Source organism: Oncorhynchus mykiss, chromosome 26 (assembly GCF_013265735.2).
Source record: "Oncorhynchus mykiss isolate Arlee chromosome 26, USDA_OmykA_1.1, whole genome shotgun sequence".
Lineage (NCBI taxonomy): Eukaryota > Metazoa > Chordata > Actinopteri > Salmoniformes > Salmonidae > Oncorhynchus > Oncorhynchus mykiss.
This window is the reverse complement of record NC_048590.1, coordinates 46778967-46806319: the sequence shown is the minus strand read 5'-3', so window position 1 is coordinate 46806319 and position 27353 is coordinate 46778967. Positions and strand designations below refer to the sequence as shown.

General features: G+C 42.5%; 3 protein-coding genes across 11 annotated transcripts in view; all 3 read left to right on the top strand.

Annotated features, from left to right (window-relative positions):
- The first annotated feature begins 426 nt into the window (after positions 1–426).
- On the top strand, positions 427–10270 carry LOC118936594 (sorting nexin-1-like). Its single transcript, XM_036963187.1, has 15 exons — positions 427–584; positions 2994–3153; positions 3269–3381; positions 4908–4974; positions 5619–5662; positions 5902–6043; positions 6203–6281; positions 6504–6579; positions 6776–6889; positions 7153–7246; positions 7363–7568; positions 7940–8083; positions 8189–8269; positions 8381–8452; positions 8601–10270. The coding sequence occupies exons 1-15, from the start codon at positions 468–470 to the stop codon at positions 8649–8651; spliced, it is 1560 nt and encodes a 519-aa protein (XP_036819082.1). The 5' UTR covers positions 427–467; the 3' UTR covers positions 8652–10270.
- LOC118944395 lies at positions 3392–4901 on the top strand. Of its 6 annotated transcripts, none has more exons than XM_036963191.1 (2): positions 3392–3907; positions 4046–4901. In XM_036963191.1, the coding sequence occupies exons 1-2, from the start codon at positions 3421–3423 to the stop codon at positions 4669–4671; spliced, it is 1113 nt and encodes a 370-aa protein (XP_036819086.1). In that variant the 5' UTR covers positions 3392–3420; the 3' UTR covers positions 4672–4901. The 6 variants fall into 6 exon arrangements, with proteins under 6 accessions (XP_036819086.1, XP_036819087.1, XP_036819083.1 ...); XM_036963192.1 differs by having other exon boundaries at positions 3392–3938; positions 4077–4901; XM_036963188.1 differs by having other exon boundaries at positions 3392–4573; positions 4622–4901.
- A 268-nt stretch (positions 10271–10538) lies between the features above and the next one.
- Positions 10539–27353, top strand: part of LOC110506973 (casein kinase I) — a 44113-nt gene continuing 27298 nt past the window's right edge. For all 4 annotated transcript variants that reach the window (XM_036963476.1, XM_036963475.1, XM_036963474.1 and 1 more), the window contains exons 1-3: positions 10539–10789; positions 22577–22941; positions 26067–26107. In XM_036963476.1, coding sequence (XP_036819371.1) covers positions 22767–22941; positions 26067–26107 — 216 coding nt within the window. In that variant the 5' untranslated portion in view covers positions 10539–10789; positions 22577–22766. The remainder of the gene's footprint in view (positions 10790–22576; positions 22942–26066; positions 26108–27353) is intronic.

The following is a 27353-nucleotide window of genomic DNA, read 5'->3' as shown; positions in this document are numbered from 1 at the left end:
CTTATGTCTCTGTCAGAATACTTTTTAAATACATGCTTCTTTGAGTCCTTCATATAAGTTGTGACTGATAACACATGACTGGATTAGTGAAGGGTATAAGGACCTTCGCTTTCATCTGTCCAAATTAGTGATTAATTCAAGGAGAAGGTAGAGGTGTATTTTTAAAAACTCTGACCAAGCCACTTTAACCCATGCCCAACCTAACACCTGGCGCCACATGGTAATTAAAAAACATCACATATAATACAGAATGGCGGTTGAAATACATTATATAGGCTAGATATTTTATACAAGGTGCTTCATTATATTGCTATTTCCAGCACCATTTACAATTGGTCACACAGTACAGTAGAAAGAATAGAGGCCTGTGACGTTCCTAAACGGTTGCCGTTTAATCACCAGCAGGTGTCGCTCCATACAGTACTTTGCACTTGTCAACTTCCGTTTAGAGACGTATCATCACAGACATGGCGGCTAGCTCACGGCGGAATCCCCCTCCTCTCCCTGGAGCAGAGAACCAAGACCCACTTTCCGAAATGGCAGATGAAGACAGTGACGAAGGGGAGGATATATTCGTTGGCAATGTAAGCACTAGGCATATCAGATGATACCAGCTACAGCTTGTCCTGACTGAAACCTGATCTGTACACCATTCCATAGCATGCTAATGTTAGCTAAGCTAGTAGCCCTGTACACTACAGAACGGAGTTTAGCCAGCTAGCTAGGCTAACATTACCTAGCTACCTGTCAAGCACAACTCTTCAAGTCTCCATTCTGGTACAATCCATTAGATAGCTTACTGACGTTAACTCCTTTTGTTTTTTGATTGCAGTCAGCAAGCTGCACTCACTCAAACAATTACTAATTTATTAAGCGCTGCACTCCAGCCTAGATATCTACCTGTGTGAAGCTAGTCACAAAAAGGATTAACCATAATAGTGGAATTTTTGGTTCGCTTTCAAAATAAAAGTGATACAAATAGTGGAAACGTGCTAAATTTGGACTAGCTAGATAATGCTAAACAATGTAGGAATGTTCTTACACATTCAACAAAAGACAATAATTAGTTTTGACACAAAGTAAAAATCAGTTGACATCGCACTGTGGATGTATTAGACTAGAATTGCATTGTGGGCATACTTATATTTAATTCTACAGCCTTGCCTAAACATCACAGTTACCATGGTTATTCCATGGATAATCCTTCTGAAAGAAATCGCTGTAAAAAAAAATATGCAAATCTATGCAAGCTAAAATGTTGAATAAAATGATATGAGGTTACTTTACCGGTTGTCCGTGCAGAACCTACCGGCGCAGCAAAAAGTCAAGTAAACAATTATTTACTGTGGACATTTGATTTCCACAACTTTTTCCAGCACCTGTCAATTCTGTCACTTGTATTTTCCATCTCCTTAGCATTTCACGTGATGCACAATATCTAAACAATAGCCGAATGTAATCGAACATGGTCCTGTCTATGCTTCGGTTGAACTCGGCCATTGTTGATATATTTTCCAAGTCATGCGAATTGCGTCAGTATTGGAAATAAAAACCAGAAATACAAACCGATATACAAACCAGCGTACTGAAAGTCGGGTTAATAACACTACTCTGTGGATAGTCTGTCTCGGATTACCGCCTATATGAGGAGAAAATCAGGTAAAGTATGTTTAAATTAAGTTTATTCAACGTTCTGACTTGTCTTATGACTGTTCACAAAAAGTGAGCCTACATGTTAGAGATGAGAGAAGAGTCTGCCACGCTCGGATTCGTAGAGACTATGTACAGGCTAACCTATGGATGTTGCACCCATGAAATGGAGTATTAGCCTACTCGGTGAGATTCACAGAACGCTAATATGTGTGTAAACGCTACACAGTTGTGTTCTGTGAGTGTCACTCAATAGGCTGATACCCTATTTCATGGGTGCAACATCCTTAGGTTAGGCTGTACAGTGCATATAAGTATGCCACAAATGCATTTCTAAAGTCTAATACATCCACAGTGCGATTTCAACTGATTTGTATTGCTTTGGGTCAAATTAACTAATTATTGTCTTGAATCTGTATAACATCCGACCATTAACTAGTCCAAATATGGCATTATTCCACTATTTGTATTCGTTTGAATCTCTTTTAATGGGGCACTTTTATTTTGAACCGCAAATTCCACGATTGTTGCTAATCCTTAGTGTGGCTAGCTTCACACAGGTGTAGCTAGCCAAGGTGGCGAATTCTGTTTTGATTTTAGCCCATCTGGGCAATGGTTGACCTCACTCTTGTCCAGGACCGGGGCACCTGATAATGTAACTAACTAGCTTGTTAAATCGGTTCTATTTTTACAACTTCACTGCACGTTGGCTAGCTAGTTCTACTAATATCTATATTCTATTAACTTCAGTTGGACATACACTTGTTTCCACCCAAATAAAGGAAAAGATGAGAAATTGTCTTCAAATCCCATAGTGGACATCAGTCTACACTTGACCAGTTACCCCCACCTTCATTTTTTGACAAAAATGAGTTTGATAGTAATGGACATGTGGCTATGTAGGCCCATGTATTCTGTTGCATCATTGTAATACATAACTAAAGGGACAATTCACTATTTTCCAACACTAAATTCATCATCTCCAACACCCCCAACATCAACATGTGAACATGGTGGGTTTATATGTTTTTGAGTCAAAAAACACATCTTCCTATCTCTTTTACTTCAAAACACAAATGCACCATTTTCATATGTTGATGTCGAGCTGGTGCTGGAGATGAATATGAAGTTACATTTTTTTTTTTATATAATTGCCTTTGTCACAATCAACTGACCTGGCCCCTTTTCACTGATAACCCAAGTCCACCCCACACAAATATTGTGGTTTGTGCTTCTCCTTGTATGTGAAAGGTTTAAACGCCGGCACTAAAAAAGTGACCTGTTTTAATACCCTCAATTCTAAGTGCTGTACTCTTTATTGATATTGTTGTATTACCCTTCAGAGCAACCCTGTTGCAGAGGCCTTTCAGCCTGACACAGCCAATGGTGAAGAACCAGCTGACCTCTTCAGTGAAGCAGAAACTAGCACCGCTGTCAACAGTTCCATCACAACCTCTAAGTCCAACGGTGTCCATTCAGACAATGAGAATGATCTATTTGCAGGTATGTTATCATTTTCCCCTTTTATTATTACCCCTACTAGACTGAAAAGCAGAATTGGTTCATCTCCCTGTGACGTCCTTGCTTATGTTATATGTTGCTCCCTCCGTCCCCTCAGAGGTATCGGTGGAGCTGTCCATGGAGAACCCCAGCACCACAGCCAAGTCCTCTGGAGCTGAATTCACCCCGTCACTTACACGATCAGCAACACAACCTGAGTCTATGGAGCAGGTAGGCTACAACAGGACATCAGCAACACAACCCAGGTATATGGAGCAGGTAGGCTATAACAGGACATCAGCAACACAACCCGGGTCTATAGAGCAGGTAGGCTACAACAGGACATCAGCAACACAACCCAGGTCTATGGAGCAGGTAGGCTACAACAGGACATCAGCAACACAACCCAGGTCTATGGAGCAGGTAGGCTACAACAGGACATCAGCAACACAACCCAGGTCTATGGAGCAGGTAGGCTACAACAGGACATCAGCAACACAACCCAGGTCTATGGAGCAGGTAGGCTACAACAGGACATCAGCAACACAACCCAGGTATATGGAGCAGGTAGGCTATAACAGGACATCAGCAACACAACCCAGGTCTATGGTAGGCTACAACAGGACATCAGCAACACAACCCAGGTCTATGGAGCAGGTAGGCTACAACAGGACATCAGCAACACAACCCAGGTCTATGGAGCAGGTAGGCTACAACAGGACATCAGCAACACAACCCAGGTCTATGGAGCAGGTAGGCTACAACAGGACATCAGCAACACAACCCAGGTCTATGGAGCAGGTAGGCTACAACAGGACATCAGCAACACAACCCAGGTATATGGAGCAGGTAGGCTATAACAGGACATCAGCAACACAACCCAGGTCTATGGTAGGCTACAACAGGACATCAGCAACACAACCCAGGTCTATGGAGCAGGTAGGCTACAACAGGACATCAGCAACACAACCCAGGTCTATGGAGCAGGTAGGCTACAACAGGACATCAGCAACACAACCCAGGTCTATGGAGCAGGTAGGCTACAACAGGACATCAGCAACACAACCCAGGTATATGGAGCAGGTAGGCTACAACAGGACATCAGCAACACAACCCAGGTCTATGGAGCAGGTAGGCTACAACAGGACATCAGCAACACAACCCCCCCAGGTCTATGGAGCAGGTAGGCTACAACAGGACATCAGCAACACAACCCAGGTCTATGGAGCAGGTAGGCTACAACAGGACATCAGCAACACAACCCAGGTCTATGGAGCAGGTAGGCTACAACAGGACATCAGCAACACAACCCAGGTCTATGGAGCAGGTAGGCTACAACAGGACATCAGCAACACAACCCAGGTCTATGGAGCAGGTAGGCTACAACAGGACATCAGCAACACAACCCAGGTCTATGGAGCAGGTAGGCTACAACAGGACATCAGCAACACAACCCAGGTCTATGGAGCAGGTAGGCTACAACAGGACATGCCCAACAAATTCCTCCACAGTTTAGTTTAATGTAATATGTTGTTGTCTGCTGCTCGTTGCTTTGGAGGGCCATTATGCCATAACGTAATTATTATCAGCCCTCAAAAGACAGATATAGGGGATGGGGAACACTGCTGACCTTATGAGACTAGCAAAACCCCAAAATGTTTTCATCATATGCAGCAAAAGAGAGAGAATAATAACAGTAAATGTAAGTGCAGTTTCCCAAAGTCTTGTTGCTCACCAGCTCATTTCCACCAATTCAGTTGGAAGAGGAAAAAGATGAGGACAGCTTTGACATGGAGGTTGCTGTCACCAATCCAGAGAAAATTGGTAAGGAATATTTTTTTCTCACTATCTTTGAACTGATGTTTAGCAACCATTTTAGAAGCATTGGACGTGTGTTTTGTGGTTGAGTCCATGGAAGCTATGATGTAATTATCTCATCTTCCTCTCAATTGAGTTGAGTTTTTAAAGTAGGAAGCCAAGATGGCATCGCTGGGTGAGGGAGTGTTTTCTTGCTTGTCCAAGCAACTTTGAGGGTTAGGAGTCTAATATTGGCTATCAATATAGCAAGAACTAACTATAGCTTTAGCTACACATGGCAAGTTGAGAGTTTTGTTTTTGTCAATTTGAATGGGAAGAACACAACAAAGACAACAGAAGATGGAATATCAAAGCCTCACAGAAGCCGACAGGCATGCTAGCTAGCTACGACAAGAACCAGAACAGCATGGATACACAAGATGCCGTGAGCTCAATACGGACCAGGACCAGATCCTTGAAACCTCTTTACCTCAGTTTAGTTTTTAAATGTTGTTCACGCTTGGTCCTGGAGGGTTGTAGCCAGGATATGCCTGTTTTTAAAATATATTTTTTTACAGTTTGTGTGTCATTTTCCCGTCTCTCGGATTTCATATTGTAAACTAAACTATGTGTCAACCTCTGTAACCTGACAATTTGATTTTCCCTTTTAGGAGATGGCATGAACGCTTACATGGCCTACAAGGTGTCCACTCGGGTATGTAACTTCTGTAGCAGCAAAATCAGGACTTTTTAAACAACTCGTTTTGGTCATGTATATAGTAGTACTCCCAAACCATTTTTTATATTCTTTGCACTGTGATCATGAACAATTTGAAGGAATTACTCTGCTTGTGTTGAGTAGGCCTACTTCTGCCAGTGTCCTCTATGAAATCAGAACTTTGATTTTTTTTCTTGCGCAAACTGATACTAAGCCTCACTAATTCCACCCCCTAGACTACATTACCCATGTTCAGGAACAGGACATTCTCGGTGTGGAGGAGGTTCAGTGATTTCCTTGGGCTGTATGAGAAGCTGTCGGTGAAGCACTCCCTGAACGGCTGTATCATCCCTCCACCACCAGAGAAGAGCGTTGTGGGTAAGGAACTACATTTGTCAGTTCATGTCTGCCAGCCAGTTTCAAAAACCTGGTTGCTGGCATAGTATGCAAACCCGGTAGATTTCACAGGTGCAGTGTACTGATCACGGCACATGAAATACAGAAAGACACTAGTAACACCATGTCTTGACTCCCTAGGGATGACCAAAGTGAAGGTGGGAAAGGATGACTCTTCCTCGGCTGACTTTGTGGAGAGGAGGAGAGCGGCTCTGGAGAGGTAGAACCTGAAGAAGCACCTTTTACCATTATTGTACTCAGACTTTGCATGTACAGCACGGTGAAGTATCATGTTCAGATTGTGTTTTATATTAGCCTGTTGATATTTGTCATATTCCTTTGCTTTTGTTAAGAATGTATTGCTGTATCTTCATTGCTATGGCAGGCATTGCATTGTTTCCTCCCTGTAGTCTAGCCCGTTTATATTTGTGGGATTTTCTAGGTACCTGCAGAGAGTAGTGTGTCACCCGTCCCTGTTACAAGACCCTGATGTCAGAGAGTTCCTGGAAAGAGACGAGGTAGGTGCTCTAAAGTCATTAGCTGTCAATACTGTCACAGACTACTGGAATCATGCATTAATTTGTTCACTGTCTGCGTGCGTGCGTGTGTGTCTGCGTGCGTGCGTGTGTGTCTGCGTGCGTGTGTGTGTGTCTGCGTGCGTGTGTGTGTGTGTCTGCGTGCGCGTGTGTGTGTCTGCGTGTGTGTGTCTGTCAGCTGCCTAGGGCGGTGGGTACACACACACTGAGTGGAGCTGGCTTCCTGAAGATGATCAACAGAGCATCAGATGCTGTCAGTAAGATGACCATCAAGATCAGTGACTCGGATGCTGTAAGACAATCACTGTTCTGGTTGATTTACTCAAATGCCAAACAAGAAATCATAGCAGTAAAGTCAGTTATCTAAATTAATGTTGGAGCTTTTGCATTTTTTTTTTTCTGTAAAAATATGATATTTTTCTTTACTGTCTGCTAAACGGGATGCGTATGCCTCTGTAAAGCTTTGGGTCGACACGTCCCCTTTGTCATTCAAATTAGTTGAATTGATGTAGATTGGTTTCCTGATCGTACCTCCCACGTTGCTTTGTGTTCCAGTGGTTTGACAACAAACTGCAGGAGGTGGAGAGCGAGGAGCTGCAGCTGAGGAAACTCCATGCGGTGGTGGACTCCCTGGTCAACCACAGAAAGGGTGAGATTCACAGAAAAAAGAGATGTCTGCTTTAAAACCCTTTTGATAAGATTGGAGCTGTCAAGCAGACCTTCTTTTTTTTATTTGTGACCCTGGTATATCTGTTGTTTCGTCAGAGCTCTGCGGGAACACAGCAGTGTTCGCCAAGAGCATGGCCATGCTGGGCAACTCGGAGGACAACACAGCTCTGTCCCGGGCCCTCTCCCAACTGGCCGAGGTGGAGGACAAGATGGAGACGCTACACCAGGAGCAGGCGGCCAGCGACTTCTTCATCTTGGCCGAGCTGCTGGCCGACTACATCCGCCTACTAGGGGCCGTCAGGGTACGGAAACTTCATTCTACATCCGCCTACTAGGGGCCGTCAGGGTACGGAAACTTCATTCTACATCCGCCTACTAGGGGCCGTCAGGGTACGGGAACTTCATTCTACATCCGCCTACTAGGGGCCGTCAGGGTACGGAAACTTCATTCTATGGCCTGAATTTTAAATAGAACGCTACGACTACATTAACTGGATGAGGAAATCCAAAATGTCAATGGAAGATTAGTGCAAACGTTGCTAGCTTTGGTGCTAAACTGGGTAGCTACTAGCTAGAATCTGTGTGCCCTCGATGTGAAATTGATGTGGTGCAGATTTTGGTCTGAACTCGTGCTGTGCGCTTAATTTGGGCATTCTCGTTATGTTGTCCTCAGGGCTGTTTTGAGCAGCGCATGAAAACGTGGCAGCGCTGGCAGGAGGCTCAGAGCACCCTGCAGAAGAAGAGGGAGGTTGAGGCAAAGCTTCTGTGGGCCAACAAGCCTGACAAACTACAACAGGCCAAAGAGGAGATCACTGAGGTACAGGAGCCAGCACTGTGTTAATGCATGCTTATAGGGAGGTGGTATTGCTTTGACTTCTAGTTCCACATTAAACTCTCCTTATTCCCCTCATGTCTTTCACAGTGGGAGGGTAAAGTCACTCAGTACGAGAGGGATTTTGACAGGATCTCTGTAACCGTTCGTAAGGAATTCCTCAGGTTTGAGGTAAAGGCTATTTATTTTTTTGCATTCGAGCAACATCGTGCTACCGTATTCAGGATAGTTTTGCATGAGAAAATCTACCTGACAGTTATTTTCTTCCCCTCCATCTAACAGAAAGAGAAGTCCAAGGACTTCAAAAGCCAGATAGTGAAATATCTGGAGTCTCTTCTACAGTCTCAACAGCGGGTAATCTGTACTCTTTTCATTTTTATTTATTTTTTTTAAATCTCTTCAAATGTGTGTGTTTTCATGTAACTGTTTGCTTGAAATGTTGGCCTTTATACTCCATCATATTGATGTGCTCTCTTTTCACTTTTCTCCCTCTTGGATCTAGCACGTAAAGTTCTGGGAAGCATTCCTGCCTGAAGCAAAAGCGATAGCATGATGAGGCTTGAGGACGTTAGGAAGAGAACGACTGCCTTTTTGAACACTTTACCTCCTGACTATGTACCCAGAAGACAATGCAACAGAGGGGACAACTACATCTCATCCATATTATTTTAGCATTAGTGATTTATTTTTCAGCTTTTCAGTATGCTCTACATCGGCACAATGTATCGATTCAACAGAGATGAATTTGACAGTATAGCTTTTCTAAGTAAACATGTCAGTGGTGTAAGTGGGATATGTTTTACTCCGTGTTCATGGGCCACCCTTACTCAGATAGGAAGAGTTTGACTTAACAATCCTAAAGTGTTCACATTTTGAGGTACTTCCGTTTACAGTGGAGGGCAGTTCACAACTGTTTACAAAAGGTCATGAAATAACTTTTGGATGCACAAACGCATAGGGGAATGTAGTAAATTGTGTGTGTCGTGTGAAATACCACTTTGACTAGAGAGCTCATTCAAACTGATAGACGGACTAATACCAACGGTCCTCAATTTGTGCATTTACAGACCTACAGTGAAGGGACAAAATAATGGAAGCATGGAGTGTTTGTTTATGGTGACCCATCAGATGAGTGTGCCTGCCTGTGTCTTTGTGCGTGTTCACCATTGTTTGATCATCAGTTGATATACATCTGTAACCTCAAATAATTATGATCAACAGTCTTTCTGAACTGACCATCAGTATATTTTTACGTCTGTGTTCAAACATGTAGCCTCATTGAATTCAATGTGATTGTGAAATGTGTCATGTTCAGTGTTGGAAAAAGTACTAAATCGTCCTACTTGAGTAAAAGTAAAGATAAGTCAATGAAAAATTACTCAAGCAACCGTCACCCTTGAAGAAGAAGTACTAGAAGTACTTGAAGAAGTACTAAATGTTCATACTTGAGTAAAAGTACAAAGTAAAAGTCAATGCTATACATAAAACTCCTTATATTAAGCAAACCAGACGGCATGATTTTCTTGTTTTTTTTATTTATTTACTGACAGACTGTGGCACATAATTCTATCCTGCCTCAGCATTCAAAATGCTGAGGCAGAATAGAATTATGTGCCACAGTCTTATTTTGGGTGTTGGGGTAAATGTATGGGAGTAGTACATATCTTTAGGAATGTGGTGGAGTAAAAGTAGTCAAATATAAATAGGAATGTCATTATACACATACCCAAGTATTTTTTTCTTCAGTACTTTAAACCACTGATCAAGTTTCCTCACAATGTTGATAAACTAGCAACAGTGCTTGACTTGGACTGAAATAGGTGTCAGTACTCATTTTGTGTGCTGGTACTGTTAAGGTGCAGGAAGTCCATAATACTTTTGAACTAAATATTCTATATAAGGTGCAGGAACTCGAGCAGTAGAAAATTAGGTGCCGCTATTCAGTTCCGGTTGGGGTTATACCCAAATCCAGCACTGACTAGCAGTGTGTAATGATGATGAAAGCAAAGTGATAACAAGTGTAGACTCCTTTAGTTTTCTTACCCAACATTTATATGAGTGTCTGTTATTTTTCCTCAAGATGTGCTTTATTTTTGTAACCACTCGCATTTAGATAAGATATTCCTGAAAATTCTATAGAAGTGAGTAATAAAGATGATTGACTGAACTTCGTTTAATGTTTGAGGCAGTTTTTTTGTCCATAAAATGTTATCAGTATCCAAAAATGTAGGACAGGGAATATCATATGGAGGTTATTTGGTGCATGGTTTCAAACATTCTATCCACATAATATACATATTAAATAACTGAGCTTGTATCATTGCATTGTTAAAACCATTGAGTTAGAAAATTTGAAGTCATATACTCAATTAATCACCATTATTTTAAAACATTTATTTAAATTTGGGTCCCCCCAAAAAAATGTATCGAGCCCTGTGCAACCTGGAAGTGTTGACGCAAGCGGGTGTGTCGTTCAAAACTCAATGGTGCGACTGCCTGTACTTCCGGAGAACGTCAACCTTTCACGAACAGCGAGATAGCAAGAAGAAGAAAAATAATGAAAGGGTTGCTTGTCTGTCTCTATTGACTGATAATTATACAATATTTATATTTGATAGAATTAAATACACTTGAACACTTAGGTGAATCGCAAGAGGCGTCCGAATCAACAGCAGGAGTACCACAGCTAAAGTAAGTCGGTGGTTGTTTGCATGATGATAGCTAGCCTCGTTGCTAATGACGATAACTACTAGCGAACGTTAGCTATTTTCCATTTCCTCGTTCCACCTAATTTGGGTTAACCGAAAATACGTTCCCCCTGAAATAAATGTAGTTCCATGTCAATGAGGCTGCTATAGCTAAATACCAATTAAATAAATGGCGCTATTAATTGGCCTGCTAGCTAGCTAACGTATCCAAGCAAGTTACGTTATTGTTTTTTCATCCAATTCAGTTTGTTTTGTATAACCTAACGTTAGCTAACTAGCTGTTGGCTGGATATATGAAAGTTATGGTTGGATAAAATTGTGGTTGCTGCTAAAAGTGGTGGTTGCTTTTGACCAAATAAACGCTATCTATCTAGCTAGCTAACGTTATAAACATTCCCATCGTTGGCTCAGTGTGTGAAAGCTAAGTAACTAGCAAGCTAAGGTCAATTTACACATCTAACGTTACTGTAGGTGGCTAGCTAATCGATATGTCCACATTGTCAGGAAGTATCTTTTGTCTATGGAAGAAGCCTATAATAACAAACGTCGCTGCTGGCATCGTGTTTTAGCTTGTGGGAAAGCATCTCTGCAGTTAACGTTAAATCAGTATTGTCCCTGTTAGCTAGGTAACGTTATGTCTTGTTATTAAATTGTGTAGGCCTAGATATAGCCATTGTTTTTTGGGCGAAAAAGATTAGACCTACAGTAGAATGATTACTCATTTGATGTTAATCTGGCTATCTGAGACGAAATATATTGACGTGTATATAATATAAATGACGTTATTTTACAGTATATATGGACATACAGCACCAGTCAAGTTTGGACACACCTACTCATTCAAGGGTTTTTCTTTATTTTTTCTATTTTCTACATAGTATAATAATAGTGAAGACGTCACAACTATGAAGTAACACAGATGGAATCATGTAGTAACCAAAAAAGTGTTAAACAAATCAAAATATATTTAAGATTCTTCAAAGTAGCCACCCTTTGCCTTGATGGCAACTTCAAATCAAATTTGATTTGTCTCATGCGCCGAATATGACAGACCTTACAGTGAAATGCTTATTTACAAGCCCTCAACCAACAATGCAGTTTAAAAAAAAATAATTACCTAAAAAATTGATAACAAATAGTTAAAGAGCAGCAGTAAAATAACAGTAGTGAGACTATATACAGGGGGTACCGGTACAGAGTCAATATGCGGGGGCACCGATTAGTCGAGGTAATTGAGGCTGGAATCTTTGACACTTTTTTTGGACCTTCCTCTGACACCGCTTGGTATAGAGGTACTGGGTGGCAGGAAGCTTGGCCCCAGTGATGTACTGGGTCATACGCACGACCCGCTGTAGTGCCTTGCGGTCGGAGGCCGGCAGTTGCCATACCAGTGATGCAACCAGTCAGGAGGATGCTCTCGATGGTGCAGCTGTATAACTTTTTGAGAATCTGAGGACCCTTGCCAAATCTTTTCAGGCTCCTGAGGGGGAATAGGCTTTGTCATGCCCTCTTTACGACTGTCTTGGTGTGTTTGGACCATGGTAATTTGTTGGTGATGCGGACACCAAGTAACTTGAAGCTCTCAACCTGCTCTACTACAGCCCTGCTGATGAGAATGGTGGAATGCTCGGTCCTCCTTTTCCTGTAGTCCACAATCATCTCCTTAGTCTTGATCACGTTGAGGGAGAGGTTGTTGTCCTGGCACAGACAGGTCTCTGACCTCCTTTCTCCCTATAGGCTGTCTCATTGTTGTCGGTGATCAGGCCTACCACTGTTGTCGTCAGCAAACTTAATGATGGTGAAGTCGTGCCTGGCCACGCAGTCATGGGTGATAAGGGGACTGAGCACACACCCCTGAGGGGCCCCCATGTTGAGGATCAGCGTGGCAGATTTGTTGTTACCTACCCATACCACCTGGAGGTGGCCCGTCAGGAAGTCCAGGATCCAGTTGCAGAGGGAGGTGTTTAGTCTCAGGGTCCTTAGCTTAGTGATGAGCTTTGAGGGTACTATGGTGTTGAACACTGAGCTGTAGTCAATTAATAGCATGTTCCTTTTGTCCAGGTGGGAAAGGGTACCTGTGGAGTGAAATAGATTGCATCATCTGTGGATCTTTTGGCATTCTCTCAACCAGCTTCATGAGGTATCAAATAAAAATTTTCAAATGTATTGGTCACATACACGTGTTTAGCAGATTATTGCAGGTGTAGCAAAAATGCTTGTGCATCTGGCTCTGACAGTGCAGTAATATCTAACAAGTATTATCTAAGTTTTACAACATATACCCAATACACATAAAAAATAAGTAAGGAATGGATTAAGAATATATGTCAGAGTGGTATTGGACTAAGATACCGTAGACTAGTATAGACTAGAGGTCGACCGATTATGATTTTTCAACGCCGATACCGATTATTGGAGGACCAAAAAAAGCAGATACCGATTTAATCTGACTATTTTTATTGGTTATTTATTTGTAATAATGACAATTACAACAATACTGAATGAACATGTATTTTAACTTAATATAAAACATCAATAAAATCAATTTAGCCTCAAATAAATAATGAAACATGTTCAATTTGGTTTAAATAATGCAAAAACAAAGTGTTGGAGAAGAAAGTCATATGTGCCATGTAAAAAAGCTAACGTTTAAGTTCCTTGCTCAGAACATGAGAACATATGAAAGTTGGTGGTTCCTTTTAACATGAGACTTCAATATTCCAAGGTAAGAGGTTTTAGGTTGTAGTTAATATAGTATTTATAGGACTATTTCTCGCTATACCATTTGTATTTCATATACCTTTGACTATTGGATGTTCTTATAGGCACAATAGTATTGCCAGTGTAACAGTATAGCTTCCGTCCCCCTCCTCGCCCCTACCTGGGCTCGAACCAGGAACACATCGACAACAGCCACACTAGAAGCATCGTTACCCATCGCTCCACAAAAGCCGCGGCCCTTGCAGCGCAAGGGGAATAACTACTCCAAATCTAAAGGCGAGTGACGTTTGAAACAGTATTAGCGCACACACAGCTAACTAGCTAGCCATTTCACATTGGTTACACCAGCCATTAGGCTGATAGGCTTGAAGTCAAAAACAGCGTTGTGCTTGCGAAGAGCTGCTGGCAAAACGCACGGAAGTGCTGTTTATATGAATGATTACGGGCCTGCTGCTGCTCAGTCAGACTGCTCTATCAAATCAGACTTAATTATAACATAATAACACACAGAAATACGAGCCTTTGGTCATTAATATGATCGAATCCGGAAACTATCATTTCGAAAACAAAATGTTTATTTCAGTGAAATATGGAACCGTTCTGTATTTTATCTAACGGGTGGCATCCCTAAGTCTAAATATTCTTGTTCCATTGCACAACCTTCAATGTATGTCATAATTATGTAAAATTCTGGCAAATTAGTTCGCAATGAGCCAGGCAGCCCAAACTGTTGCATATACCCTGACTCTGCGTGCAATGAACGCAAGAGAAATGATACAATTTCACCTGGTTAATATTGCCTGCTAAACTGGATTAGTAGTTATAACTAGTGATTATGATTGTTTATAAGATAAGTTTAATGCTAGCTAGCAATTTACCTTGGCTTCTACTGCATTTGCGTAACAGGCAGGCTACTTGTGGAGTGCAATGGTTAGAGCGTTGGACTAGTTAACTGTGCGGTTGCAAGATTGAAACCCCTGAGCTGACAAGGTGAAAATCTGTCGTTCTGCCCCAGAACAAGGCAGTTAACCCACAGTTCCTAGGCAGTCATTGAAAATACAAATGTGTTCTTTAACTGACTTGCCTAGTTAAATAAAAGGCATAAAAATATATATATATTTTTTAAATAATCGGAAATCGGCGCCCAAAAATACCGAAATCGGCCCTAATTAATCGGCCATTCCGATTAATCGGTCGACCTCTAGCATAGAGTGCAGTTTATACATATGAGATGAGTAATGCTAGATACAGAAACATTAAAGTGTCTAGTGATCTATTTCTAACAGTGGTCAGGGATTCCTGATCTATGTGTATAGGCAGCCGCCTCTGATGTGCTAACGATGGCTGTTTAGCAGTCTGAAGGCCTTGAGATAGAAGCTGTTTTTCAGCCTCTCGGTCCCAGCTTTGATGCACCTGTACTGACCTCGCCTTCTGGATGTTAGCGGGGTGAATAGGCAGTGGCTCGGATGGTTGATGTCCTTGATGATCTTTTTGGCCTTCCTATGCCATTGGGTGCTGTAGGTGTCCAGGAGGGCAGGAAGTTTCTCCCCGGTAATGCATTGGGCAGACCACACCACCCTCTGGATAGGTTTGCGGTTGTGGTTGGTGCAGTTGCTGTACCAGATGATACAGTCCAATAGGATGCTCTCAGTTGTGCACATCATTACTGGAATGCATTTAAATTAACAGGTGTGCCTTGTTAAAAGTTAATTTGTGGAATTTCTATCCTCAATGCGTTCGAGCCGATCATTTGTGTTGTGACAAGGTAGGGGTCCTATACAGAAGATAGCCCTATTTGGTAAAAGACCTTGTCCATGTTATGACAAGAACAGCTCAAATAAGCAAAGAGAAACGACAGTCCATTACTTTAACCTTTCTGGCACAGGCGTTCTGCTAGCGATCCACCTCGACAACACACTGTGAAATTGCAGAGCGCCAAATTCAAAATACAGAAATAGTCATAATAAACATTCATAAAAAATGCAAGTGTTATACATCGGTTTAAAGAGTTACTTCTTGTTAATCCAGCCGCTTTGTCAGATTTCAAAAAGGCTTTACGGCGAAAGCATACCATGCGATTATCTGAGGACAGCGCCCCGCATACAAAAGCATCAAAAACATTTCCCAACCAAACAGATGCATCACGAAGGTCAGAAATGGCTATAAAATAAATTGCTTACCTTTGAAGATCTTCATCTTTTTGCTATCCCAAAGGTCTGTTACACAATGAATGGTTGTTTTATTCGATAAAGTCCTTCTTTATATCCCAAAAATGTCAGTGTTTGATTCAGAAATGCACCGGTTCCAACTCGCCCAACATGCCTACAAAGGATCTAAGTTACCTGTAAACTTAGTCCAAACATTTCAAACAACGTTTCTCATCCAATCTCAGGTACCCTAAAATGTTAATAATCATTTTCAATACCGGCGAAAAACACCACCTGAGTGACACTTAGAAACAATACGACTACTTCTTCATTTAAAAAAAATTAAAACATTGAAAATTTTCTGAAGACTGTTGACTTCTAGTGGAAGCCATAGGAACTGCAATCTGTGTCCTAGTAATTTGGCTTCCCCATAGAAAAGCATTGGGTTTCGCCTGCCAAATCAGTTCTGTTATACACACAGACATTATTTTAACAGTTTTAGAAACGTTAGTGTTTTCTATCCAATACTACCATGCATATGCATATCCTAGCTTCTGGGCCTGAGTAACAGGCAGTTTACTTTGGGCTGGTCAGTCATCCAAACCTCCGAATACTGCCCCCTATCTCTAAGAAGTTTAAGAGATAGTCAATCTCAAAAATTTCATAAACTTTTAAAGTTTCTTCAAGTGCAGTCACAAAAACCATCAGCGCTATGATGAAACTGGCTCTCATTAGGACCGCCACAGGAAAGGAAGACCCAGAGTTACCTCTGCTGCAGAGGATATGTTCATAAGAGTTAACTGCACCTCAGAAATTGCAGCCCAAATAAATGCTTCACAGAGTTCAAGTAACAGACACATCTCAACATCAACTGTTCAGGAGACTGCGTGAATCAGGCCTTCATGGTCAAATTGCTGCAAAGAAACCACTACTAAAGGACACATAAGAAGGAGAGACTTGCTTGGGCCAAGAAACACGAGCAATGGACATTAGACCGAGTCCAAATTTGAATTATTTGGTCCAACCGCAATGTATTTATGAGACGCAGAGTAGGTGAACGAATGATCTCTGCGTGTGTGGTTCCCACAGTGAAGCATGGAGGAGAAGGTGTGATGTGGTGCCAGGGTCTCAGGCTAACCACAATGCCTATAGGAGGCACCAGGCCCAGCAAGGTGCCAGGGTCACTGGTTAACCACAAGATGAATAGGAGGCACCAGGCCCAGCAAGGTGTAGGGTCTCAGGTTAACCACAAGGTCTGTAGGAGGCACCAGGCCCAGCAAGGTGCCAGGGTCTCAGGTTAACCACAAGGTATGTAAGAGGCACCAGGCCCAGCAAGGTGCCAGGGTCTCAGGTTAACCACAAGGTCTGTAGGAGGCACCAGGACCAGCAAGATGCAGGGTCTCAGGTTAACCACAAGGTCTGTAGGAGGCACCAGGACCAGCAAGATGCAGGGTCTCAGGTTAACCACAAGGTCTGTAGGAGGCACCAGGACCAGCAAGATGCAGGGTCTCAGGTTAACCACAATGTCTGTAGGAGGCACCAGGACCAGCAAGGTGCCAGGGTTGTTCTCAACCCACTTTCTTTTATCCTTTTATTTATGACAGAACTCCCTTCCACCAAATGTGTACGATTACTGGAAATTATTGTTAATTGTCATAAACTGAAAAATTGACCACACAATGAATTGTGAGTTTAAGGTTGCAACACATTCTTTCTGTTCCGTCCAGTGTTGTCACGATTCCAGAACTACGAAACCAGATTTTAAACTCAATGGTCCTTTAAAATCCTACGTTATGTAAAATATTGTGTTTTGTAGTTTACAAAATAAACAAATGTGACTGAGTGACAGCATAAGATTTTTTCCCCCCAAAGATTAGGACTGTTAACCTCAGGAAATGAAGTCTGCTTCATGTTTTGTTGCCTTTGCTTCTTTACTTCCTAGTATCGCGATACTGGTATCATGACAACTCTAATTAGGTCAGCCCGTGTCCCGACACGTTTTCTTTGAAGACCTGCTTGGAAAAGTTGAGTTGGCCTGTGTTGTTGTGTGGGGAACTTTGAAAGGAAGTCAATGGGGCTGAGAAATTGCCTCAAGCAACAGTGCATGAGAGAAGACAGTGGGAGAACCAGCTGCTAGCTGGCACTGCCACAGTGGGAATCTACTATTGCCCCCCCCAGATCTGATCTTTCCACTAAAGGTTAATGTCTCCTTTTTAGAGCAGGGGTGTCAAACTCAGTACATGGACTGTGTCTGCTAGTTTTGTTAGTTCCTTTTCATTTGGCCAAATAAGACCTAGACGACAAGGTGAGGGTAGTTTTTAACCAATTAGGGACCCTAGTTGATCTATAAAGTACAAGGGATGAGTGAACCCGCAGATACTCGGCCCTGCATATGAGTTTGACACCTGTGACAAACTCATTGGGAGCTAACCCTGTCCACACACTGTCACTGCAGTGTTATTATTGTAGCTAACCCTGTCCACACACTGTCGCTGCAGTGTTATTATTGTAGCTAACCCTGTCCACACACTGTCGCTGCAGTGTTATTGTAGCTAACCCTGTCCACACACTGTCGCTGCAGTGTTATTATTGTAGCTAACCCTGTCCACACACTGTCGCCGCAGTGTTATTATTGTAGCTAACCCTGTCCACACACTGTCGCTGCAGTGTTATTATTGTAGCTAACCCTGTCCACACCCTGTCGCTGCAGTGTTATTATTGTAGCTAACCCTGTCCACACCCTGTCGCTGCAGTGTTATTATTGTAGCTAACCCTGTCCACACACTGTCGCCGCAGTGTTATTATTGTAGCTAACCCTGTCCACACACTGTCGCCGCAGTGTTATTATTGTAGCTAACCCTGTCCACACCCTGTCGCTGCAGTGTTATTATTGTAGCTAACCCTGTCCACACCCTGTCGCTGCAGTGTTATTATTGTAGCTAACCCTGTCCACACACTGTCGCCGCAGTGTTATTATTGTAGCTAACCCTGTCCACACACTGTCGCTGCAGTGTTATTATTGTAGCTAACCCTGTCCACACCCTGTCGCTGCAGTGTTATTGTAGCTAACCCTGTCCACACACTGTCGCTGCAGTGTTATTATTGTAGCTAACCCTGTCCACACACTGTCACCACAGTGTTATTGTAGCTAACCCTGTCCACACACTGTCGCTGCAGTGTTATTATTGTAGCTAACCCTGTCCACACACTGTCGCTGCAGTGTTATTATTGTAGCTAACCCTGTCCACACACTGTCACTGCAGTGTTATTATTGTAGCTAACCCTGTCCACACCCTGTCGCTGCAGTGTTATTATTGTAGCTAACCCTGTCCACACACTGTCGCTGCAGTGTTATTATTGTAGCTAACCCTGTCCACACACTGTCGCCGCAGTGTTATTATTGTAGCTAACCCTGTCCACACACTGTCACCGCAGTGTTATTATTGTAGCTAACCCTGTCCACACACTGTCACTGCAGTGTTATTGTAGCTAACCCTGTCCACACACTGTCACCACAGTGTTATTGTTGTAGCTAACCCTGTCCACACACTGTCACCGCAGTGTTATTGTAGCTAACCCTGTCCACACACTGTCGCTGCAGTGTTATTGTTGTAGCTAACCCTGTCCACACACTGTCGCTGCAGTGTTATTGTAGCTAACCCTGTCCACACCCTGTCGCTGCAGTGTTAATATTGTAGCTAACCCTGTCCACACCCTGTCACTGCAGTGTTATTGTAGCTAACCCTGTCCACACACTGTCGCTGCAGTGTTAATATTGTAGCTAACCCTGTCCACACCCTGTCGCTGCAGTGTTATTATTGTAGCTAACCCTGTCCACACACTGTCACTGCAGTATTATTGTAGCTAACCCTGTCCACACCCTGTCGCTGCAGTGTTATTATTGTAGCTAACCCTGTCCACACCCTGTCGCTGCAGTGTTATTGTAGATAACCCTGTCCACACACTGTCGCCGCAGTGTTATTGTAGCTATTTGTCACCAGTCTTGATCATTAAACACCCAAACACTCAGTTTGATAGTGCAGCCTGTTGTCTGAGCTACCTCAACTGTATAGCCTACTAGAGAGATAATGCGGCCTGTTGTCTGAGCTACCTCAACTGTATAGCCTACTAGAGAGATAATGTGGCCTGTTGTCTGAGCTACCTCAACTGTATAGCCTACTAGAGAGATAATGCGGCCTGTTGTCTGAGCTACCTCAACTGTATAGCCTACTAGAGAGATAATGTGGCCTGTTGTCTGAGCTACCTCAACTGTATAGCCTACTAGAGAGATAATGCGGCCTGTTGTCTGAGCTACCTCAACTGTATAGCCTACTAGAGAGATAATGTGGCCTGTTGTTTGAGCTACCTCAACTGTATAGCCTACCAGAGAGTAGAGTAGTACTTTATTGATCCCTTACTTGGAAAAAATGTTTTATCACCACAGACAAGTATCAATACTACAGCCTACACATAATGATTAACCGATATTAACTGCACCTCAGGACCATTAAAAGAGTCATTTTTTTGTTAGAAAATAAATGTTTTTGTCTATCCTTTTCTGGGGAAACGAGCAATAACATTTGTATCATGGGCGTAATCATAAATCATCACATGCAAAACCTGATGGCTATGAGTAAGAATATACTATATACTCCTATTACAGGATTTCCCACTGCCTGGTGTCTGAAAAACACTTCTGATGGTGTCATGCACACACATGATGCCAAAAAAAACTACTTAGCAGGAAAGCCATCAATGTTATGTTTTTTTGGCATCATGTGTGCATGACAACAGAAGTGTTTTTCAGACACCAGGCAGTGGGAAATCCTGTGTTGAAGTTAATGGTTGTAATGCACAGATGGCTTAACATATGGCTACGGTCATATAGACTTAAAGTAAGGTAACCTACACTGTTATCTAACTTTTATTAGATGACAGTATTAATGCAAGTTAATGTTATACCCACCACTAGGTGAGCAGCATGTAGTAAATATCGACCCCCTACAAACACACATGAAGGCCAATTTCCAATTTGATTATTGGACTGGAAAAAGTATCACACTCATTCATCTAAGGCAATAACACTAGTCATTTAGGTCTAATACAGCCATGTATGCACACAAGATCCAGCATGACTGTTGTGCAGCCAGATAGATGGAAATGATTGCCCTGGCTGGGACTGGATAAGTTGTCACCTCACCAACACCACTGCTGTCTTTGCTGTGCTGTGCTCTCCCTGTTTTGTAGTCATGCACTGTTTTAGGGGTTTATGTAATGGGAAGGCTGTGGAGCTGCCCTTGGGAGAGACTGGCTGTCTTTGACGCTGAGATAGAATTTGAGAAACTGAACATGAGTCACCAGAGCACACACACACTACTCCAGCTTCACCCATGCCTCCATGTCTCAGCAAATCATCTATGCTTTTCAGGATTCATTGTGTTGATATAAAACAAATACATTGAGCAGTTATCGATGTGCAAACATAATTTAGTTGATGTGCAAACATAATTTGGTTGAGGACGCACTGGTGGCTCTTGGGAAAGGGAGCTAGCTTTGTAGGTCCATTGAAAGTAGTCCTAGGCTACATCTGTTTTCACTACTTTTGTCTCCTGACTGATCATTTTATGAAGTTGTTACACACCACTGGTGTGCTATTGTAATTAATGAGCAAGAAATCATTACTGACAATCAGGCAGTCTCAAGACAGTGTGATCGGGTTTACAATGATTAGGCCTGTTAACACACTCTCATGGGCAAGACATTGTGTTGATGAAGTCCAGGCTGTGTGTAAAGTTGTTATTTTGTTTCCCTGCTGTGAGACAACTTTATGTAATGGTTTACATAATAATCTCACTACCCACATCCTTGAGTACAGCCAGTGGGTGTAATCTAAGATGATTAAAATCACGACTTTCACTTTGTCTCCAGGGTCAAACCTCTTGACTACATTTCATGTTGGTTAGTATCTCTCTAGCAAGTCTTCGGTGGTAGAGCGAGACGTACAACAATGTTGTTCTGTTCACCTTTCTAATAGTAGACAATGATAAGAAATTGACTGTAGTCCATGTGCTCAACTTTGTCCTACTCAACATAGTATTTGTCTCCTTAAGGCTAGAATCCTTAGTTAAAACAATAACAAGGTGTTACCCTGCCTCTGTTTTGGTAAAAGCTTAGGGATGGACCTAGAGAAATGTTAACTCAAATTCATAGGCAGAGCTATGTATGCAATACCTGACCATCCATGATGTCAAAATTATATTTAAATTGAGGCTATATGGTGTTTGTTTACAGTAAAATAATGTTTATTTTGTGTTCTGAATGGGTATTGACAGTTGATCTAAACACTGCATTTATACGTTTATAGTTATCAAATCAATGGGTAAAAATCATTAAGTTAAAAACATTGCTGTAGCAAGTAAGGATTCCTAGCTTTAATAAGCATGGTAGCTAACAGTCCAGCATGCTCTGATTTGAAGTAGGTCCCGTTCAGCCAGACAAAGGATCTCAGTAGATATATTTTCATTTTATTTACGTTTTTTTTTTTAACTGGTCAAGTCAGTTAAGAAGAAAATCTTATTCACAATGACTGCCTACCCCGGCTTAACCCTAACGACGCAGGGACTCCCAATCACGGCCGGTTGTGATACAGCCTGGAATCGAACCGGGTCTGTAGTGACGCCTCTAGCACTGAGATGCATTGCCTTAGACCACTGCGCCACTCGGGAGCCCATATTGGCCAGGTGCCTCGTAGGACAGTCAGTCTAGATTTATTGATGGCCTGCTGGTGAAACCAAAGTGCTGAGTCATAGATCACCTCTTTAAACCACCAGTGTCCTCATTCACTCAATGACATTGTACTGAGAGACTTCTCCTAACGTGTTTACTTCCTGCTTGCTCCCTAGGTCTCCTATCTCTTCCCTGGTCCGACCCCGATGTCGAGCACATCGGCCAGCCACCACAGTGAGTGGTAGAGGGAGGGCGAAGGGGCAGCCAGCGGCCCTGTGCCTGTGACGGGCTGTGGTGGGCACGGCCCGAGGCCTCTAACTGGATCCCTCGAAGCAGCAGCAGCCGCCCGGCGGTTCCCGCAGTGCCATGGACCATCCAAAAGAGGGTGAGCGGCCGGCGAGGAGCAGCAAGGTGGCACAGGGGCGCAGCGGGCACTCTAGACCCTCCAGCTCCTCAGCCTCCTCCGGGGTTCTCATGGTGGGACCCAACTTCCGCGTGGGCAAGAAGATCGGCTGCGGCAACTTCGGAGAACTGAAGCTCGGTAAGAGGAGTTAATGTAATCTTTATAATGGTAGGACTGTATTTCATATTGATCCACCCAAGGACACTCGGTTTACATGTGATAACATGAACTACTCTTTGTTGTGTTGATCATTTCATACGATGTGTTGGACACTAGTGTTGTCATGATACCAACGTATTACTTACAATACGATACCAGACCAAGTGTCACGATACTGAGTAGTATATTACCGTGGTTTATCTTGGCCAGGTCGCAGTTGCAAATAAGAACTTGTTTTCAACTAGCCTACCTGGTTAAATAAAGGTGAAATTATTTTTTTATTTTTTTATTTTTTTTCAATACCGTGCATCACTATTGGCCACACAAGCCTCCCAGACCCAGTATCGCTTATGTTGTCCATAGTGCTTTTATTTTGGGCTCACGGGGATAGGCATATATTGATAGTGATTTATTCATGCCTGCTTCATAGTAATCACATAAATAATGCACAGTCTTTCAGTGGCTTGGCCTATCATGGCCAGGAACATAAAAGCCATATTTCAGATGCTAAATTCATGACATTCTGACAATCCAATGACACGGAGGACTGAGAAGGTTTATCAGCTTCAACGTGTGCTGTTACAACTGGTTATATTATAACTTCCCACAGCAACACAAGACCGACACAACAACTGTCTCTGAGACCCATCAGCACTAATGTTGTGTCTGTGTACAGAACTCCGTTGTAGTAGTACATGTGGTACTCTGCTATGCTGCTGTACCAATAATCAATGCATTCCTCTTAATTGAGTAGATTAGCTAGTCCACGTGATGGCCATAGGCCTGCTTGCTGAATGGAGCATACTGGGGTCACACCAATGATGTTTATAAAACCTGATATTGGCCATTGAGAGGTTTTGAAACCACCGGTCGGCCATATTGGCGCTCCCCATTTAAGAGCAGTCCTCCATAGATAGGAATGACTGGAATTCTACATTATTTCAATTTTTTTAAATATCATTACATTTATTTAACTTTTGTTTTCGTCCATAACATTTATCTACAAAAATATATGCTAAGGAAAATTGTATATTTTACTTTTGTGTTTAGCTCACGTAATATAATTTGAAAGTTTGCATAAGGTTTCTGTAATATAAAATATGAGGTTAAAACAAATGTAGACATTAATATTAAATATTTTTTACAATTGTGGGGGAGGCCCAAAATGTCAGTGCGGTGGCTTCAACACAGCGCCCACGCATTAGTAATCTAGTCTATATAGACATTTGTCGGAAGTTTACATTACACGTAGTTTGGAGTCATTAAAACTCGTTTTTCAACCACTCCACAAATTTCTTGTTAACAAACCATAGTTTTGGCAAGTCGGTTAGGACATCTACTTTGTGCGTGACACAAGTAATTTTTTCAGCAATTGTTTACAGACAGATTATTTCACTTATAATTCACTGTATCACAATTCTAGTGGGTCAGAAGTTTACATACACTAAATTGACTGTACCTTTAAACAGCTTGGAAAATTCCAGAAAATTGTCATGGCTTTAGAAGCTTCTGATAGGCTAATTTACATCATTTGAGTCAATTGGAGGTGTACCTGTGGATGTATTTCAAGGCCTACCTTCAAACTCAGTGCCTCTTTGCTTGACATCATGGGAAAATCAAAAGAAATCAGCCAAGACCTCAGAAAATAAATTGTAGACCTCCCCAAGTCTGGTTCATCCTTGGGAGCAATTTCCAAATGCCTGACGGTACCACGTTCACCTGTACAAACAATAGTACGCAAGTATGAACACCATGGGACCACGCAGCTGTCATACCGCTCAGGAAGGAGACTCGTTCAGTCTCCTGGAGATGAATGTACTTTGGTGCGAAAAGTGCAAATCAATCCCAGAACAACAGCAAATGACCTTGTGAAGTATCTATATCCACAGTAAAACGAGTCCTATATCGACATAACCTGATAGGCAGCTCAGCAAGGAAGAAGCCACTGCTCCAAAACCGCCATAAAAAAGACAGACAACTGTTTGCAACTGCACGTGGGGACAAAGATCATACTTTTTGGAGAAATGTCCTCTGATCTGATGAAACAAAAATAGAACTGTTTGGCAATAATGGCCATTGTTATGTTAGCTGGAAAAGGGGGAGGCTTGCAAGCTGAAGAACAACATCCCAACCGTGAAGCACGGGGGTGGCAGCATCATGTTGTGGGGTACTTTGCTGCAGGAGGGACTGGTGCACTTCACAAAATAGATGGCATCATGAGGTAGGAAAATTATGTGGATATATTGAAGCAACATCTCAAGACATCAGTCAGAAAGTTAAAGCTTGGTTGCAAATGGGTCTTCCAAATGGACAATGACCCCAAGCATACTTCCACATTTGTGGCAAAATGGCTTAAGGACAACAAATTCCAGGTATTGGAGTGGCCATCACAAAGCCCTGACCTCAATCCTATAGAAAATGTGTGGGCAGAACTGAAAAGGTGTGTGCGAGCAAGAAGGCCTACAAACCCGACTCAGGTACACCAGCTCTGTCACGAGAAATGGGCCAAAATTTACCCAACTTTTGTGGGAAGCTTGTGGAAGGGTACCAGAAACGTTTGACCCAAGTTAAACAATTTAAAGGCAGTGCTACCAAATACTAATTGAGTGTATGTAAACTTCTGACCCACTGGGAATGTGATGAAAGAAATAAAAGCTGAAATAAATAATTCTCTCTACTATTATTCTGACATTTCACTTTCTTAAAATAAAGTGGTGATCCTAACTGACCTAAAACAGGGAATTGTTACTCTGATTAAATGTCAGGAATTGTGAAAAACTGAGTTTAAATGTATTTGGCTAAGGTGTATGTAAACTTCTGACTTCAACTGTAAATCATTGGGTCACACACAAACCTCTGTCTAGAGATAGATTGATGCATACACACTCATTTCTTGAGGCTGGACTGAAGTTCCCCTGAGCAACACAAAGCTCACTATTTTTCTATGGCTTTTTTGTCCTGCTCTGAAACTGCTTTTGGAGATGGTCATTTGCTGTCTACTAAAGCTAAACACCAAAACACTCTATTTTAGGCAAGCCCTTCAGTAGGTTGAGTAATAACAAAAGTGCTCTTATCTGAATGCCACCTCTCTCTCTTTGTTTCAGGTAAAAATCTCTACACCAACGAGTATGTAGCTATTAAACTGGTAAGTGCTCTCTCCTGAAAAATAATAATAACTGCACTGAACAAAAATATAAACACAACATGTGTTGGTTTCATGAGCTGAAATAAAAGATCACTGACATTTTCCATACACATAAAAAGGTTATTTCTCATTTTTTTTGCACATATTTGTTTACATCCCGTTTAGTGAGAATTTCTCCTTTGCCAAGATAATCCTTTCACCTGACAGGTGTGGCATATCAAGAAGCTGATTAAATGGCATGATCATTGCACAGGTGCACCTTGTGCTGGGGAAAATAAAAGGCCACTTTAAAATGTGCAAATTGTAACACTACACAATGCTACAGATGTCTCTCAAGTTTTAAGGGAGCGTGCAATTGGCATGCTGACTGCAGAGATGCCCACCAGAGTTGTTGCCAGAGAATTGAATGTTCATTTACTCTACCATAAGCTGGCTCCAACATCATTTTAGAGAACTTGGCAATGCGTCCAACCAGCCTCAACTACAGACCACGTGTAACCATGCCAGCCCAGGACATCCCCATCCAGCTTCTTCACATGCGGCATCGTCTGAGACCAACCACCCGGACAGCTGATAAAACTGTGGATTTGCACAACCTAATAATTTCTGCACAAACTGTCAGAAACCTACTCTGGGAAGCTCATCTGTGTGCTCAGTTTGGTGTTGTAACTGACTTCGGTGGGCAAATGCTCAGCTACGATGGACACTGGCACGCTGGAGAGGTGTGCTCTTCACAGATTAATCCCAGTTTCGACTGTACAGGGCAGATGGCAGACAACGTGTATACCAGTGCCCAATGGTAGCAGTGGGGTTATGGTATGGGCGGGCATAAGCTACGAACACAGTTAGCGGTGACCCAAAGTCCTTATGTAGGCTACAGTTAGCGGTGACCCAAAGGCCTTATGTAGGCTACAGTTAGCGGTGACCCAAAGGCCTTATGTAGGCTACAGTTAGCGGTGACCCAAAGGCCTTATGTAGGCTACAGTTAGCGGTGACCCAAAGGCCTTATGTAGGCTACAGTTAGCGGTGACCCAAAGGCCTTATGTAGGCTACAGTTAGCGGTGACCCAAAGGCCTTATGTAGGCTACAGTTAGCGGTGACCCAAAGGCCTTATGTAGGCTACAGTTAGCAGTGACCCAAAGGCCTTATGTAGGCTACAGTTAGCGGTGACCCAAAGGCCTTATGTAGGCTACAGTTAGCGGTGACCCAAAGGCCTTATGTAGGCTACAGTTAGCGGTGACCCAAA